Source organism: Cricetulus griseus (genome assembly GCF_003668045.3).
Source record: "Cricetulus griseus strain 17A/GY chromosome 1 unlocalized genomic scaffold, alternate assembly CriGri-PICRH-1.0 chr1_1, whole genome shotgun sequence".
NCBI lineage: Eukaryota > Metazoa > Chordata > Mammalia > Rodentia > Cricetidae > Cricetulus > Cricetulus griseus.
The window spans coordinates 155548681-155561921 of NW_023276807.1; the positions used below are offsets into that span (position 1 = coordinate 155548681).

The 13241-nt window shown below is 40.4% G+C and overlaps 1 protein-coding gene across 1 annotated transcript; it reads left to right on the forward strand.

The window, feature by feature from the left end:
• The first annotated feature begins 10835 nt into the window (after window positions 1-10835).
• On the forward strand, window positions 10836-12835 carry Cxcl3 (chemokine (C-X-C motif) ligand 3). Its single transcript, NM_001244139.1, is given in 4 exon segments — window positions 10836-10984; window positions 11071-11194; window positions 11296-11379; window positions 11994-12835. Coding segments are annotated over 4 exon segments (306 nt in total). The 5' UTR covers window positions 10836-10902; the 3' UTR covers window positions 12010-12835.
• Window positions 12836-13241: the final 406 nt, after the last annotated feature.

Here is a 13241-nt window from a genome sequence, read left to right on the forward strand (position 1 = left end):
TACATTCTTAGAATCCTGTTGGTTAAACTAGAATATACATTTTAGCTCAACAGCCATCATACTGTCTGAAGCCTTAGTGTCTTGTGAGAGCGTTGTTCAACTTAGTGTAATGGGCAGGAAGGCACAATCTAATTGACCCAAGAAGAAGCTGTAGATACTTGCTCATGAGTGAATGCAACTTCAACCTTAAATGATAGTATATAGTGGTAGGCCCAAACTCCTAAGAGAAAATACAGTATGAACAATTGAATCTTTTAAAGGAGATGATAACTTTAGAATGCTGAATAAATGGATGTAGTCCTAGTTTGTATATGCTTCTAAGGTGCTCAAGAATCCCAGGGGCAAACTTGGGAACAGTGACCATAGGATTAGTTCTCAATGATTTTCACCTTCAATGTCATATTAAGCACTGTTACCCACTTTATCTTTCCCAAACACAAATACAAGCATGGCATTTACCTTCACAAAATGTTAAGAAATCAAAGTCTTTAGCATGGCACCTAAGGTTTTGCCACAGTGAATTTTCCCTTGTGCTTTAATGTCCCCATCTAAGAAATGGGTTCTTGGGTGGTATATGCAAAACACTTGCTGTGGTTCTTTACATGTAGTCTGTGCCTGAAAATGAGTGAGTCCTAGTTCTATTGCTGTCAGTATTCTAAGCCCCATTCCAGCTAGTTTACAGTGGTAAGCACTTGCTAGGACAGCTATGAATTGGGGACAAAAGAAAGGATGCAGTCACACTAAGAGCCCTCTGAGGCAAGTGAACTTTAAGAGAGAAATCACTGGAAATGAGACAAGGGTCAAATGTCTGCTTTTGTTCATTTTCCCTTTTGCTCTGGCCTCTTACACCCTCAATAGACAGGACTCAATTGTGTCAAAGGGCCCAAACCAGTTTTACAGAGTCAACTAGAGCTGGGTGATGGGGCCTCATAAATCATCACTTCAGAATCATCCTGGCCTAAGGACCCTGAGAGCACTTTCAAGCAGCCGCCTTTACCAGCAAGGGCATTGGGAGAGGACTTTGTTGCCTGGAAAATCCCAAGATATGCAGCACAGCTTCTTGAACATTTACGGAGCAATAGAGTTAGATTGCCCCTGAACTCTCTTGTCTCAATCTTTGCAACCTAGATGGCAGTTGGAGTCCATCAGCCAAAAATGCCCACAAACTCAGCCTTCACTGCACAGTCATGGCCCCTATCGGCAAAGCAAAACCACACAAGTGTATGTTGGTCTCCGCAGATCTTTACTTTTCTTCCTCCCTTTTAAGGCTTCTGTGGTTAAAGAAACAACTTCCTTTGTGACAAATGATGCATTAGGGGTTAGTTGGTCTTAAAGACAGGCATCTGTAGTATTCCCAAGTCCATTATAGATAGTAGGGAACAGTTTACAATTTAAATTTCAACATAAAGCCTCATGCAGATAATTCCCTGGCCTGGGGAAGGGGGCAGTGTCTAACAGGACAGACACTGGTGGTATTTTTCACTCTTGGTAACAACTGAAACACTCAAGTAACACACAAAACTACAATGTTTTTCTACCATTTTATAAATGACACATGATTCTTAGTGATTGTGAGGTTAAACTGTCTTTCTAGCAAAAAAATAGAAAAAAAAGACAAACTTTTAATGTAGTAAGTATAGGTCATCTTATGCTTCTGTAACAGAATACCACAGAACCATAATTTATAATAACTGGCTCTCAAAGTTTTGAGATCCAAGACTGAGGGGTTGCATCTGTTGAGGGTCTTCTTGCTGCTTCATAGCATCCTAGAAGGAAAAAGGAGGAGGAGAAGTTGGAAAGGGAGAGGGGAAGGGGGAAGGGCAGGGGAGAGGGAAAAGGAAGGGTGGGGAGGGAAAGGGAAATACTCTGACCTATCCTTCTCAAGGAATGTCCCCCACTACAAAGACCCTTTTATGATGACAGCATTGATCCTCTTGGGAGGCTCAAGCTCCACAGGATAATCAGCTCTTAAAGCCCTGGCCTCTCAGCACTGTTGCACTGTGGATTAAGTTTTCAGCCTGTGAACCAGGGTGGGGAGACAAGTTCAGACAACACTAAAATAATCTTCCTCTCTGAGGCAATATGACATAAGGACTATTCTATCGATATACAAGTCGTTATCTAGTGTTTGTAGGAAAAGGAATACAATCCGAAGGCAGTACAGTCATCAGGCAGGGTTAGCACAATCAGCTCCTAGCAGCCCTGTTGGAGAATCAGCATTCTTACCAGGGAATTCTGGAGAAACCTAGGGGCTGTTAGGAAATGAGAAATGAGGCTGTGCATGTTTTCCTGTACTCTCAGAGTAGCTATTAACCTGCATTGTAGTCCATTTCCACTTTAAATCAGCCCATGGGCATCTGGTCTCTTCCTTCTTATTTTTGATACAGACGAATACCCAACAGAGTATCAGTAAGTAAATATTCACCAAATAATAGCTACCGAGAGAGGAACACTAATGACATGACTCAGTAACACAGCTGAGGGTCGAAGACAAAGCACTTAGCACACAGAAAGTCAACTAAACATAATGACACTGTTGTTTTCAACTGCTGACCTCAGTATGTTCAGAGAGTGGACCAAGTTACTCATGACATTGACCGCACCCTTCCCTCTGGCACCACCGGCAGATTGTTTTGTGCTTCAGTTCATGTCACACTTGTTTTCTAAGGCATCTGTTTGCCGAGCATTCCCCCATTTGCCCCTTTCCATCCTCCAATCACGTGCTAGTACTATAACTTGAACTCAGCAAAGGTTCTTTGAAGGCAGATATTTCTAACACATCTGCAGAAAACATAGCCAAGCCATTGTTTCTCGGCTTCCAGAGTAGTTTCTACCACATGTAACTGTACCTTTAACTTCTTAAATGTCCTTAACTATTCAGAAATATCTATCCAAGAACTAATTCAGCTGCAAATCAGCATTGCTCCAGTACTTTCAAATCAGTATCAGTTATAGCTCCAGGATATGCCTCCCTTGGTGTCCCTCCCACTGTTCCTCCTTTTATTTTCTTTTTGAAATTAAATTAGAAACAAGCTTGTTTTACATGTCAATCCCAGTTCCCTCTCTCCCCTTCTCCCCTTCTCCCCTCCCCCCACCCCCACCAGTCCCCTATCCCATCCCCTTTCTGCTCTCCAGGGAAGGTGAGGCCTTCTACGGAGGATCTTCAAAGTCTGTCCTATCATTTGGAGCAGGCCCTAGACCCTCCCTCCAGAGTGTGTCTAGGCTGAGAGAGTATCCCTTTGTGTGGAGTAGGCTCCTAAAGTCCATTAGTTTACTAGGGATAAATACTGATCCACTACCAGAGGTCCCATAGATTAACCAGACCTCTAAACTGACATCCTGGTTCAGGGTGTCTGGAACAGTCCTATGCTGGTTTCCCAGCTATCAGTCTGCCTCCCTTTCTTTTTCACTTCATCTTATTAAAATATATTTATTAAAAACCTGCCTGTGTCTCACACTCCCTGCCTAATGCCTAGAAGCAAGTAACAACAAAGGTATTTCTGATCAGAAGTTGAATGATAAGGAACCTCCAAAATACTGTAAAATTACACTTAAAAGTAAAGTTTTGTGTGTGTGTGTGTGTGTGTGTGTGTGTGTGTGTGTGTGTGTATGTGTAAGTGTGGTGATCCATACTTTTTCTAGTTGGAAGTTAGACATTCATGCTATGTATGCAATTTTCATCTGAGGTTTGTGTAATTCAACTTTCAAGTTCCTAAATTTTATTTATGTAACATCACAGTCACAATAGTGTTGTTTTCATTTCTAAGAGAAGTCTCTTATGTAATATTTTTCCAAGAGAAATGTTCCCACTTCTTTTCTGTTGTAACTTTGGCAACCCTCTGTTTCTTCTTTTTCTACTATAGGATCACCACCTCATCTATGCAGTGATCCCCAGTTCCAGGGTAGGATTTTTTGCTTATACGGCGGGTTTAGAGGCTGCACAACAGTCTAGCTAGCATTTAATTCTTGCAAAGCACATGCCTTAAGAAACACATGTTTAAACAAGAGGGTGAATTTGTTTGTTGAATCAGGCTGCAGCATTCCTGTGTTTAAAATGTTTTGATTTTGATTTATGGGGATTTCATTGATTCAATGTTAACGACAACATAGTGATGACGTTAACACTACTTCTTTTTCGGTTTACCTCATTTACAAAAACAAGTGATTTAGATTAAGTCAAGTCCTGTTTAATCCACAAGTGTTGGCCAGTTCACTACATGCTTCATTCTTCTGGCAGCCCCAGTGGATGAACCAGACTCTGACTATCCACTGAGAACTCACTTACGTCAGTGTTGAGTTGGATTTGAAGTCCATTACAGCAAATAATTTTTTTGTTTCCCTTCAGTTACAAGAAATACATGAAAAATTCAAATAGCATGATTAATGCCAAAAGCAAACTGTTTAATCCTATGAAACACGATGAAGTGTCCCAGCTAAAGCAGAAGGTATTTTGGATGTTCATATTTGAGTAACTATGTACTGGGTGAAAAATCCAATTTCCTTTCTCGAAGCTAGCTAGTAGGGAGGGCATGCATGTTTCTTAGTGTCATTTGGGTGATGCTCTAGGTTGATTTAGGAGCTTACAACTCTAAATTTATAAAAGTTGCAAAACAGAACAGTGTCTGTAAACCCTTCACTAAGTTCTCCCACTGTGCACATTATGCATTAATAGGGGGCTACTGGTCAAATTTAAGAAATTTACATGGACACACAATTTTTTAATGAACTCTAGACTTTATTTGGACATCTTCAGTTATATGCTTAGTATCTTCTTTCTATATCAGAAGCCGATCCAAGGTATCACACTGCAGTTATTCATTACATCTCCAGAGTTTCTCTGTTTTCCCTCACTTTCCATGATTCTGATGGTTTTGAAGAACATTACTCAGGTTTTTAAATATTATTGTGATTGCATCTGAAGAGAGAAAGAGAGGGGTATTAGGTTTGGCTGTGAGCTTTTAGAATACCAATGCTTGCTCTTCTCAGCGACTCATACCAGTGAGCACAGGGCACTTTGCTGATGGTGGAAACTCCTCTAGCTGGTGCGGTTGTATATTTCCAAGCTTCTCTATGGGAAAGTTGCTACTCTTCCAGACTTGGGCAACTTGAGAAAATATAACAAATGGCATCATTGCTGTAGGAGAAGAGTTATGCTGTTACCAAAACTCAACTATGAATTCTACAACCATTTGCTGTGTCCTTTTAGAGTCAGTAACTTTGTACCACTCGACAGAGTTTTTAAATCACTATTCTACTGAAATTACTAATTATATACAACAGAAATTTTTATCTTTGTCTTTGATTTCCATGCTCAATGACACATGTTAGGGAAGAAGCTTCACCTTATGGCTTTAGTTTCTTATTCAAAATTCCATAAAGATAACAATAATATTTGCTTTAGGAGTGTTATTTTAAAGACTGACTATGCCAATATTTGTTAAGTGCTTAGAAAAGCATAAAACAAATCCTGTGTGCCTTGGGGTGGGTATGAGGCTTTACTAACATGCCCTCTTGTGTGTGTGTGTGTGTGTGTGTGTGTGTGTGTGTGTGTGTGTGTGTGTGTGTGTGTATGAACTCAATAAGAGAGATAGAATGTTTCATGTTTACCCAGAATCCTGTTGTTGTTATAAGCGTCATGTTTATCAAAAGGTGGAAAAATTCTTGACCTATTCATGATTATTCCATATACAAAAGTTAAGAGATCACACTCATAACTTGGCAATTGCCCTCTTGCAAGATATGCTAGTGCAATGGTGGCAAAAAAAAAAAAAAACTTGTGGGAGTAACCAACCAATATCTGATTTGACTTGAGGCCTATTCCAGGGGATGGAATTCCCATACCCAACACTGCTCAGATAACCAAGAAACTAAGACTAGACAGCTCAGGGATGTGGGGAAAAACCAATTACTTCTTTCTACAAAGTAAAAGTAGCAATAAACTGTCTCTTAAGGACATTTTGCTATACTCATAGATTAGTGCCTTGCGCAGTCAACATCAGAGAAATGTCCTCCCTCCTGCAGCAGATGGGAACAAATACAGAGACCCACGCCAGACATTTATGCAGAGAACAAGAGACCTTGAAGCACTCAATCCTAACAGGCTCTCTTCAACAAATACCTAACCTTAGGGCTCAGAGAACCATAAAGAAGAGGAGGCAGAAAGAGTGGAAGAGCCAGAGGGGATGGAAGACACTAATAAAACAAGGCCCTTTAAACCAACATGAGCAAAGCTCGTATGAACTCACAGAGACTGAGGCAGCATGCACAGGGTCTGCATAGGTTTGCAGCAGGTCATTTGGGTAAATATTATGTCTTCGAGTTTAGAGTTTTTATGGGATTCCTGAGTGTGTGAATGAGTGGGTCTCTGTTTCCTGTGTCTTCTTTGGGGCTCTTTTTCTTCTGTTTATGTTTTTTCTCCAATTCCAATATGTTAGTTTTTTGACTTACCTATATTATATTATATTGTATCATATTATATTATTATCCCTTAGAAGCCTGTTTGTTTTCTAGTGAGATGTAGCAAGAGAGTAGATCCTGATGGAAGGAGAAGAGGGGAGGAATAGACAAAGGGGAAACTATAACCAGGATATATTCTGTGAGAGAAAAAAATCTATTTTTAATAATAGGAAATAATTATAAATTAAATCAGATACAAAGAAAAAGATAAGATCCTTCTCTCATTTAATGTGGTTATATTTAAACTTAATGGTTGACACTACTAGTTTATATTTAAACTGCCACCCAGCCTATGGCGTCAATGACTTTCTGGGTAGTGGAACTGAAAGACAAAAGGACCAGTTGTTCATCATTGAACAACAACTCCTATTCCTGTGGACTTCTGTTTTGAGACAACAAAAGTGCTATTGTTTTAGCTGTTATCCTTGTTATTTGAGACGTCATTTCACTGTGTATCCTAGGCTAGCCTAGAACCCATGTTGCAGCTTAGGATGGCCCTTAACCATGAGTTCCACTGCAGCTTCCAGAGTGCTGGGATTACAGGCACTACCACACTATTAGATGTGATATATTAAAAGGAGATAATGATTAGATATAGATTTGGAAAAGAGAGATGGATAGGATAATAGAAAACCTAAAAAGAAACAATTTAAAAACTCAAAATGAAAAAAGAGTCTAAAGAACTTGAATCAAGCATGATATTAGGTACATAATCTTGAACCCTTAAGGTACTTGACTTCCTTAAGTCTTAATTTTATTATCTAAAGATGGAATGGAATGATGCCAGAATTTTCCAAGGTCTAAACATAACAAAAAAGCATTAAATAAGTTAAATAATAAAATAATAACCTAAATTATAATAAGTGTATTAAATCTAAATGATAATTTAAATTAGAAAGAAATATGAGGAGAAAACATTAAAAGAAGTTAGGAAAAATATCCTGCCTTTCTGACTTTATAAGCTTCATAAAGATAAACACATATTTTGACTACAATTAGAAAATAATGTGCCATAACTTCCAAATTTCAAAGAAATATTTTCATATTTTTTGATAAATTTCCCATTAAGCTTAAAAAAAAGTAGTGGTGGTTGGAAGAGGAACCACAGTCAAATGTGTGTTATTATTCACCAGCTAGTCATAGATATTACAGCTTTCAAATTTTTTTCTCATTTCCCTTTCCCTGATACAAATTTTAATCCTCCTTCATTCTTTCTAGTTATTCATGATCTTATTGGAAGACATCTAGAGTAAGGATTGACTAGGGAGGATGGAATGTTATGGGAGAGGTGAGAGGGCTTGTAGAGACAGTAATCAGAATGTGTTTATACACAGATTTTATCACTAATGAACCGATTTTTATCACTTTTATTACTACAAAGATTAATAACTTTGTACATCCTTCCTAATAAATAAAATAATTATTTTTTCAAACTTTCTTTTTATAGACAAAATGAAAGTGGGATGACAAAAATAATGTAATGATTTATCCCTCTCATCACACACACTCACATATGCATATATACACACAAACATACACATACACACACAAACACACACATAGAAACATACACACATGTGCTACACACACACACACACACACACACACACACACACACACACATGCATGCAAGCACACAAAGAATCCATCTAAGTACACTTCCCAGTAGATTATACATGTTCATTTCTTTCAGAAATCCCTAAACACAATTTATTTTACTTTTTAGTAAACCTTAGATTGATTATTGTTAGGTGTGGTGGTGCATGCCTAAAATACCAGCACTTGAAAGGGTGATTCAGGAAATCTACTGCAAGTTCAAGGTCATCCTAGATTGCATCAATCAATCAATCAACCAATCAATTACTATTTTTAAAAATTTTTCCACACTTATCATAAGTGTGAGAACCTTCATGTTTCCACCTCCTTTAGTACATGGTGCTAGTTTGGTATCCTTTCTGTGAAGAACTGGAGTGACAGGGGAGTGTATGAAAGGAAAATTGTGAACACTACTGGAGTACACACACACTCTCCTCAGTCTGTTGCACAACAACCACTCTCCAGCACACCTTCCTACTCTTGACCAAGGTTTCTGTCTGGTGGTTTTTTCACTCTGATCACCTGTTACAATGAGGAAATTTGGATACTGATATTGTGGTCTTGATATGGACATTCTGCATTAGGGTTTGCTTCAGCATTCAAAAGTCTCAATGCTGTTCTATCCATAGGATGCTCTGTGCAGTTACTGAGAGTTAGGGGCAATGAATAATAGAAAACAAAACTGTGAAAGAAAACTTGGATAATGCACCTTTCTGTTAGACTTTATTTTTCTTTCATGGAAGGAACTAAACATGTTCAGTCTGTGTTTAGACAACATTGGACAACCTAGTGTCCATTTTGTTTATTTGACAAACATCTGTAAGTCACCTTGCAGTCTTTTACTGACTTTTTTTTTTTCTTTACAAATGGAGACTCACATCTCAGTCTCACATCCATGCTGGGGTAGGCATGGAGAGGCTTAACAAGTTGCAAATGATATGAGGCAGCCAAGTCCAGGCAGATTTCTGTGCCCTGTGGTTGATGAGGGTTGGCTTGTCCTGGTTGTGCTGGGCTGTGTGGAACACTCTAAAACAGGGAATTCATTTTGGCTTTAAAACAGGGAATTCATTTTGCCTTTTCCCACTCCTATTATATCTCTGTAAGACAGGTTTAAACCAAAATTACTCTTAAAACTTCTGTACCCTGATGCTGAATCCAAGTTTTCTAAAACCCATGGCCAAAAATGAATTGGACATTAAGTAAAAAGGTCATGAAATTCTCCATCATAAAATAGACATGTCAGTACTTACAGAGAAAGTGAGGCCAACACCCAAGGCTTGATGAGGCTTGGAATGAGACTTTAGGTGTGATTTGTTTTCTATGTCACCTGCATCAGGTTTTTCTACTCCAAGGACAAAGGGGTTGCATGCTGAGTACCCACTCCCTAGTGTTCTTGGGTTCTGTTTTCCAAGGGACAGAGGAGGTAAGTGCCCTAGCTCAGCCTGCCCCACCTGCCCCTCTAAAACCTGAGCTCTGGAAGTGGTTCTGAACACTTCAAAGATTAAGGCTGAAGCCCTTGTATCAGGAAAGTTTCAATTTCAGAAGTTCTAACACCTCGGAGGGAAGGAGGAAGTTATACCGAATCCACACAGAAGATGTCATGTTCCAGGCTCCCTGCCCCAGAAATAAACATAGTTCAACTGTGGATGATGATGTCTGTTTCCATCAAGTTGAAAGGATACTTGGAATGTATTTGAGAAGTTGAAACAGTGGAACTAGTGTCCTCTGAAGTTTGCAGTGCTGGCTGAGATTTTTATAGACCTTATTTCAGATATATATGAAGTATGCAGAACTAAAAACTATGGAAAGGCAATATGCCACAGGGTCTTGTGTCTCCGTGCAAGTTGCAGTTTAATTCACAATAGGAAAGATATGGAAACACCTAGGTACCTATCAGCACATGAGTAGATAAGGAAAATGTGGCATGTGCACATAGTGGGGTTTTATTCTGACCTAAAGAATGAACTTACTTACCAGAATATGGATGAAACTGGAGAACACTCCAAGGAAAGACAGTCAGTTTCAGAAAGACAACACGTTTTCTCCCACATGGGGAATTTAGATTTCTGTATGTGTGCATAAGACATAAAGAGGGGAAATAAGGGGCCAACTTGGAGCCGGGGTGGGGGCAGCAATGGAGGAAAGAGTGAGGGTGGTGAATATGAGGGAAAACGGTGGTGTGTTTGTATGTGTGTGAAATGTCAAAATAAAGCAAATCATTGGGTGTCCAACTAAGATTTTGGCTTTGGGACCTCGCCTTAAAAACAATTAAGGACAGAGACAGAAAGGATGTATACACAAGACAAGTTGGTGAAAAGGTTGGCTCTCTCTGCTTTTCCTGAACAGCAAATTCTTCAGCCCCAAACTGTCACATAATTGCTTTTCTCTGTTGGCCTCTCGCCACCCAGTGGCGGATTTATTTCTACCTTCAACTTTAGCTCTCCAACCTCTTCCTTGCGCCAATGATTTGGAGTCCCTGAACCAAAACTCATATCACAGGGGGTCACTCCAGGGCCGGCAACACTCACTGTCCTTTGTGGGGAGTAGGGAGGGCTTGAGACAGGACTCGAACATCCCATTGTCCCCAGTGGGCAAGCAAGACCGGGAGGAGCTACTAGTAGCACGCCAGTGTCCTCAACACACTCATCCCATGAGCCCAGGGGTGTGGCTCTGTCTTTTTTTTCTGACACAGGGACCTGAAGCCCCAGGAATTTCCCCAGACCGGTGCTGGGGCTTTTCCAACCACCATGCATAAAAGGGGCTCCCAGAGCCCTGGAGCCCCAGACAGTGCAACAGAGCCTCCAGCCAGCTCCTGTGCTCCAGACTTCAGCTACACTTCTGATCAACGCCATGGCCCCAGTCACCAGGCCACTCCTCCGTGCAGCGCTGCTTTTGCTGCTGCTGTTGCTGGCCACCAGCCACCAGGCTACAGGTGAGACCCGGGGCTGCTGTCGCTGGAGGAGCCTCAGCTGGGAGCAGCAGCCCTCAGCCCGGCTGACCCAGTGTCTTTTCTCACAGGGTCAATTGTGGCCACTGAGCTGCGCTGTCAGTGCCTGAAGACCCTACCAAGGATTGATTTTGAGGACATCCAGAGCTTGAAGGTGACGCCTCCAGGACCCCACTGCACCCAGACGGAAGTCATGTGAGTGTCTTCCCGGGGATGCCTCTGTCATTGCCAGTCTCCCAGACCCTCTTGCTGCTCCATGCTCACCCCAGTGGGACCTCGTACCTTTCTCTCTGCAGTGCCACTCTCAAGGATGGTCAAGAAGTTTGTCTCGACCCTGAAGGCCCTAGGCTTCAGAAGATTATCCAAAAGATACTGAAGAAGTGAGTGATGTTTTGTTTGCACTTTGTGAGCCTCATCTGAGTCCTGCCATCTGACTCCTAAAAATTAACTTACACCAGGGAATGTCACAGAACTATAGTCCTGATTATTATTTTTACAATTGTTATAATCTGTCTGATAATTAGTCTATTACGGTGCCGGCAGGATTTTCCCAGGATCCTTTATCCCCACTTGGAGCTTACCTCCATTGTATAAGAGTAGGTAACACTGCTTTTTTTTTTTTAATTATCTGTCTTGACCTCCCAACATGTGTGTGTGTATGTATGCATGTATGTATACACACACACACACACACACACACACACACACACACGTTGTGCCCATTATCCATCTAGCTCAGGAAAATTTAGCTTGAAACTTAATAAAAATGAAAAATAATAGTACTTCATGAGCTGAGACCTGCTGTGACAGACAAACTGCAACAGCTCTAGCCTTTTGAGAACCTGGATCCCCACTCCACCTCCTCCCTGAAGGAGCACATCTACTATGGCTGAAGTTTCTGCACTATGGCCAGTGGGGCCAAGTTGTACTCACAAAACCTAGGAGAAAGAAGAATGCTGTGCACCTAATAAAGGTATCTGTTTTCTCATGACAGGGCCAAGTCCAGCTGAGGCAGGAAAGGAGGAAGCCCTGGTCCTGATGGAGGACCTGTCTTCTAAAGCAGAGGAAAAAAGTGATCCTGCCTAAGGCCATCGAGATGAGCCTCTCCTGTTTGCTTTGAACAACTCTCGAGAGTCCATATTTATTTATTTTCCCCAAATTCTATGTTAATATTTTATATGTAAAATAACTAAGGGTATAGTTGAAACTGCTTGCAAGATGCCATTGAATTTACTGTTTATTTAATATAAAATCTGAGATGAATAAATCCTCATTCTTAATTGGAAGGTTAAAGGTTTCCCTCTTCTCGCAGGGAATTATATTAATATTTCTGAGGCAGCCATTCCATGCTGACCATGGTGTTGGTAGCTGGGGTAGTGAATGGGCAAAGGAGGTCATTTTAATGTAGGGCGAATATATGTGCACATCTACTTTGTACCGGTGAAAGACTATCAGTTGTTATTTATTGAAGTGTTTTACAGCATTAGAGTGAGTGATCAATTTGTGTTGAAGCTTTGAGAACTGTAATTTCTGTATATGCCTTAGACATTTTAAGTGATTTCTGTAAGACACAATGCCTTTTTAATGCATCTATGTCTTAGAACTGAGAAGTTTAAATATTTATTGGTATTTTTTTCTTTTTTTGTTTTTTTGAGACAGAGTTTCTCTGTGTAGCTTTGGAGCCTATCCTGGCACTCCCTCTGGAGACCAGGCTGGCCTCAAACTCACAGAGATCAGCCTGCCTCTGCCTCCTGAGTGCTGGGATTAAAGGTGTGCACCACCAACGCCGGTATTTATTGGTATTTTTACAAAAAATTTGGAAATAAAATATTTAAAAGTAATGTTTGTTTTATTTCCTTGGAAGACTCTTGATAAAGGTTGACCCTATGATCTACATCAGTGTTTCTCAAGTTTTCTTCCTGCTTCTCAGGCATTCAGTTGGTTACAAAAATAAATCATACTGTAAGTCATGGCTCTGTTCACTTGCTGGTGGCTCTTATTCCCCACCCAAGAATATACTTTTCCCAGTACTGACTCCTAGGAGATTCCTCATCTCCCCAATTCTAGTTCCAGGGCATCTGATGCCCTCTTCTGGCCACCTATGGCCCCAGGCACTCACATGGTACACAGATATATATGCAGGTTAAACATCCATGCAAACAAAATACATTTTCTTTAAAAAAAAAGAGAAAGAAGTTCCTTACGACCTTGCCACCCTAGTTTGTCTCTTAAAATATGTACA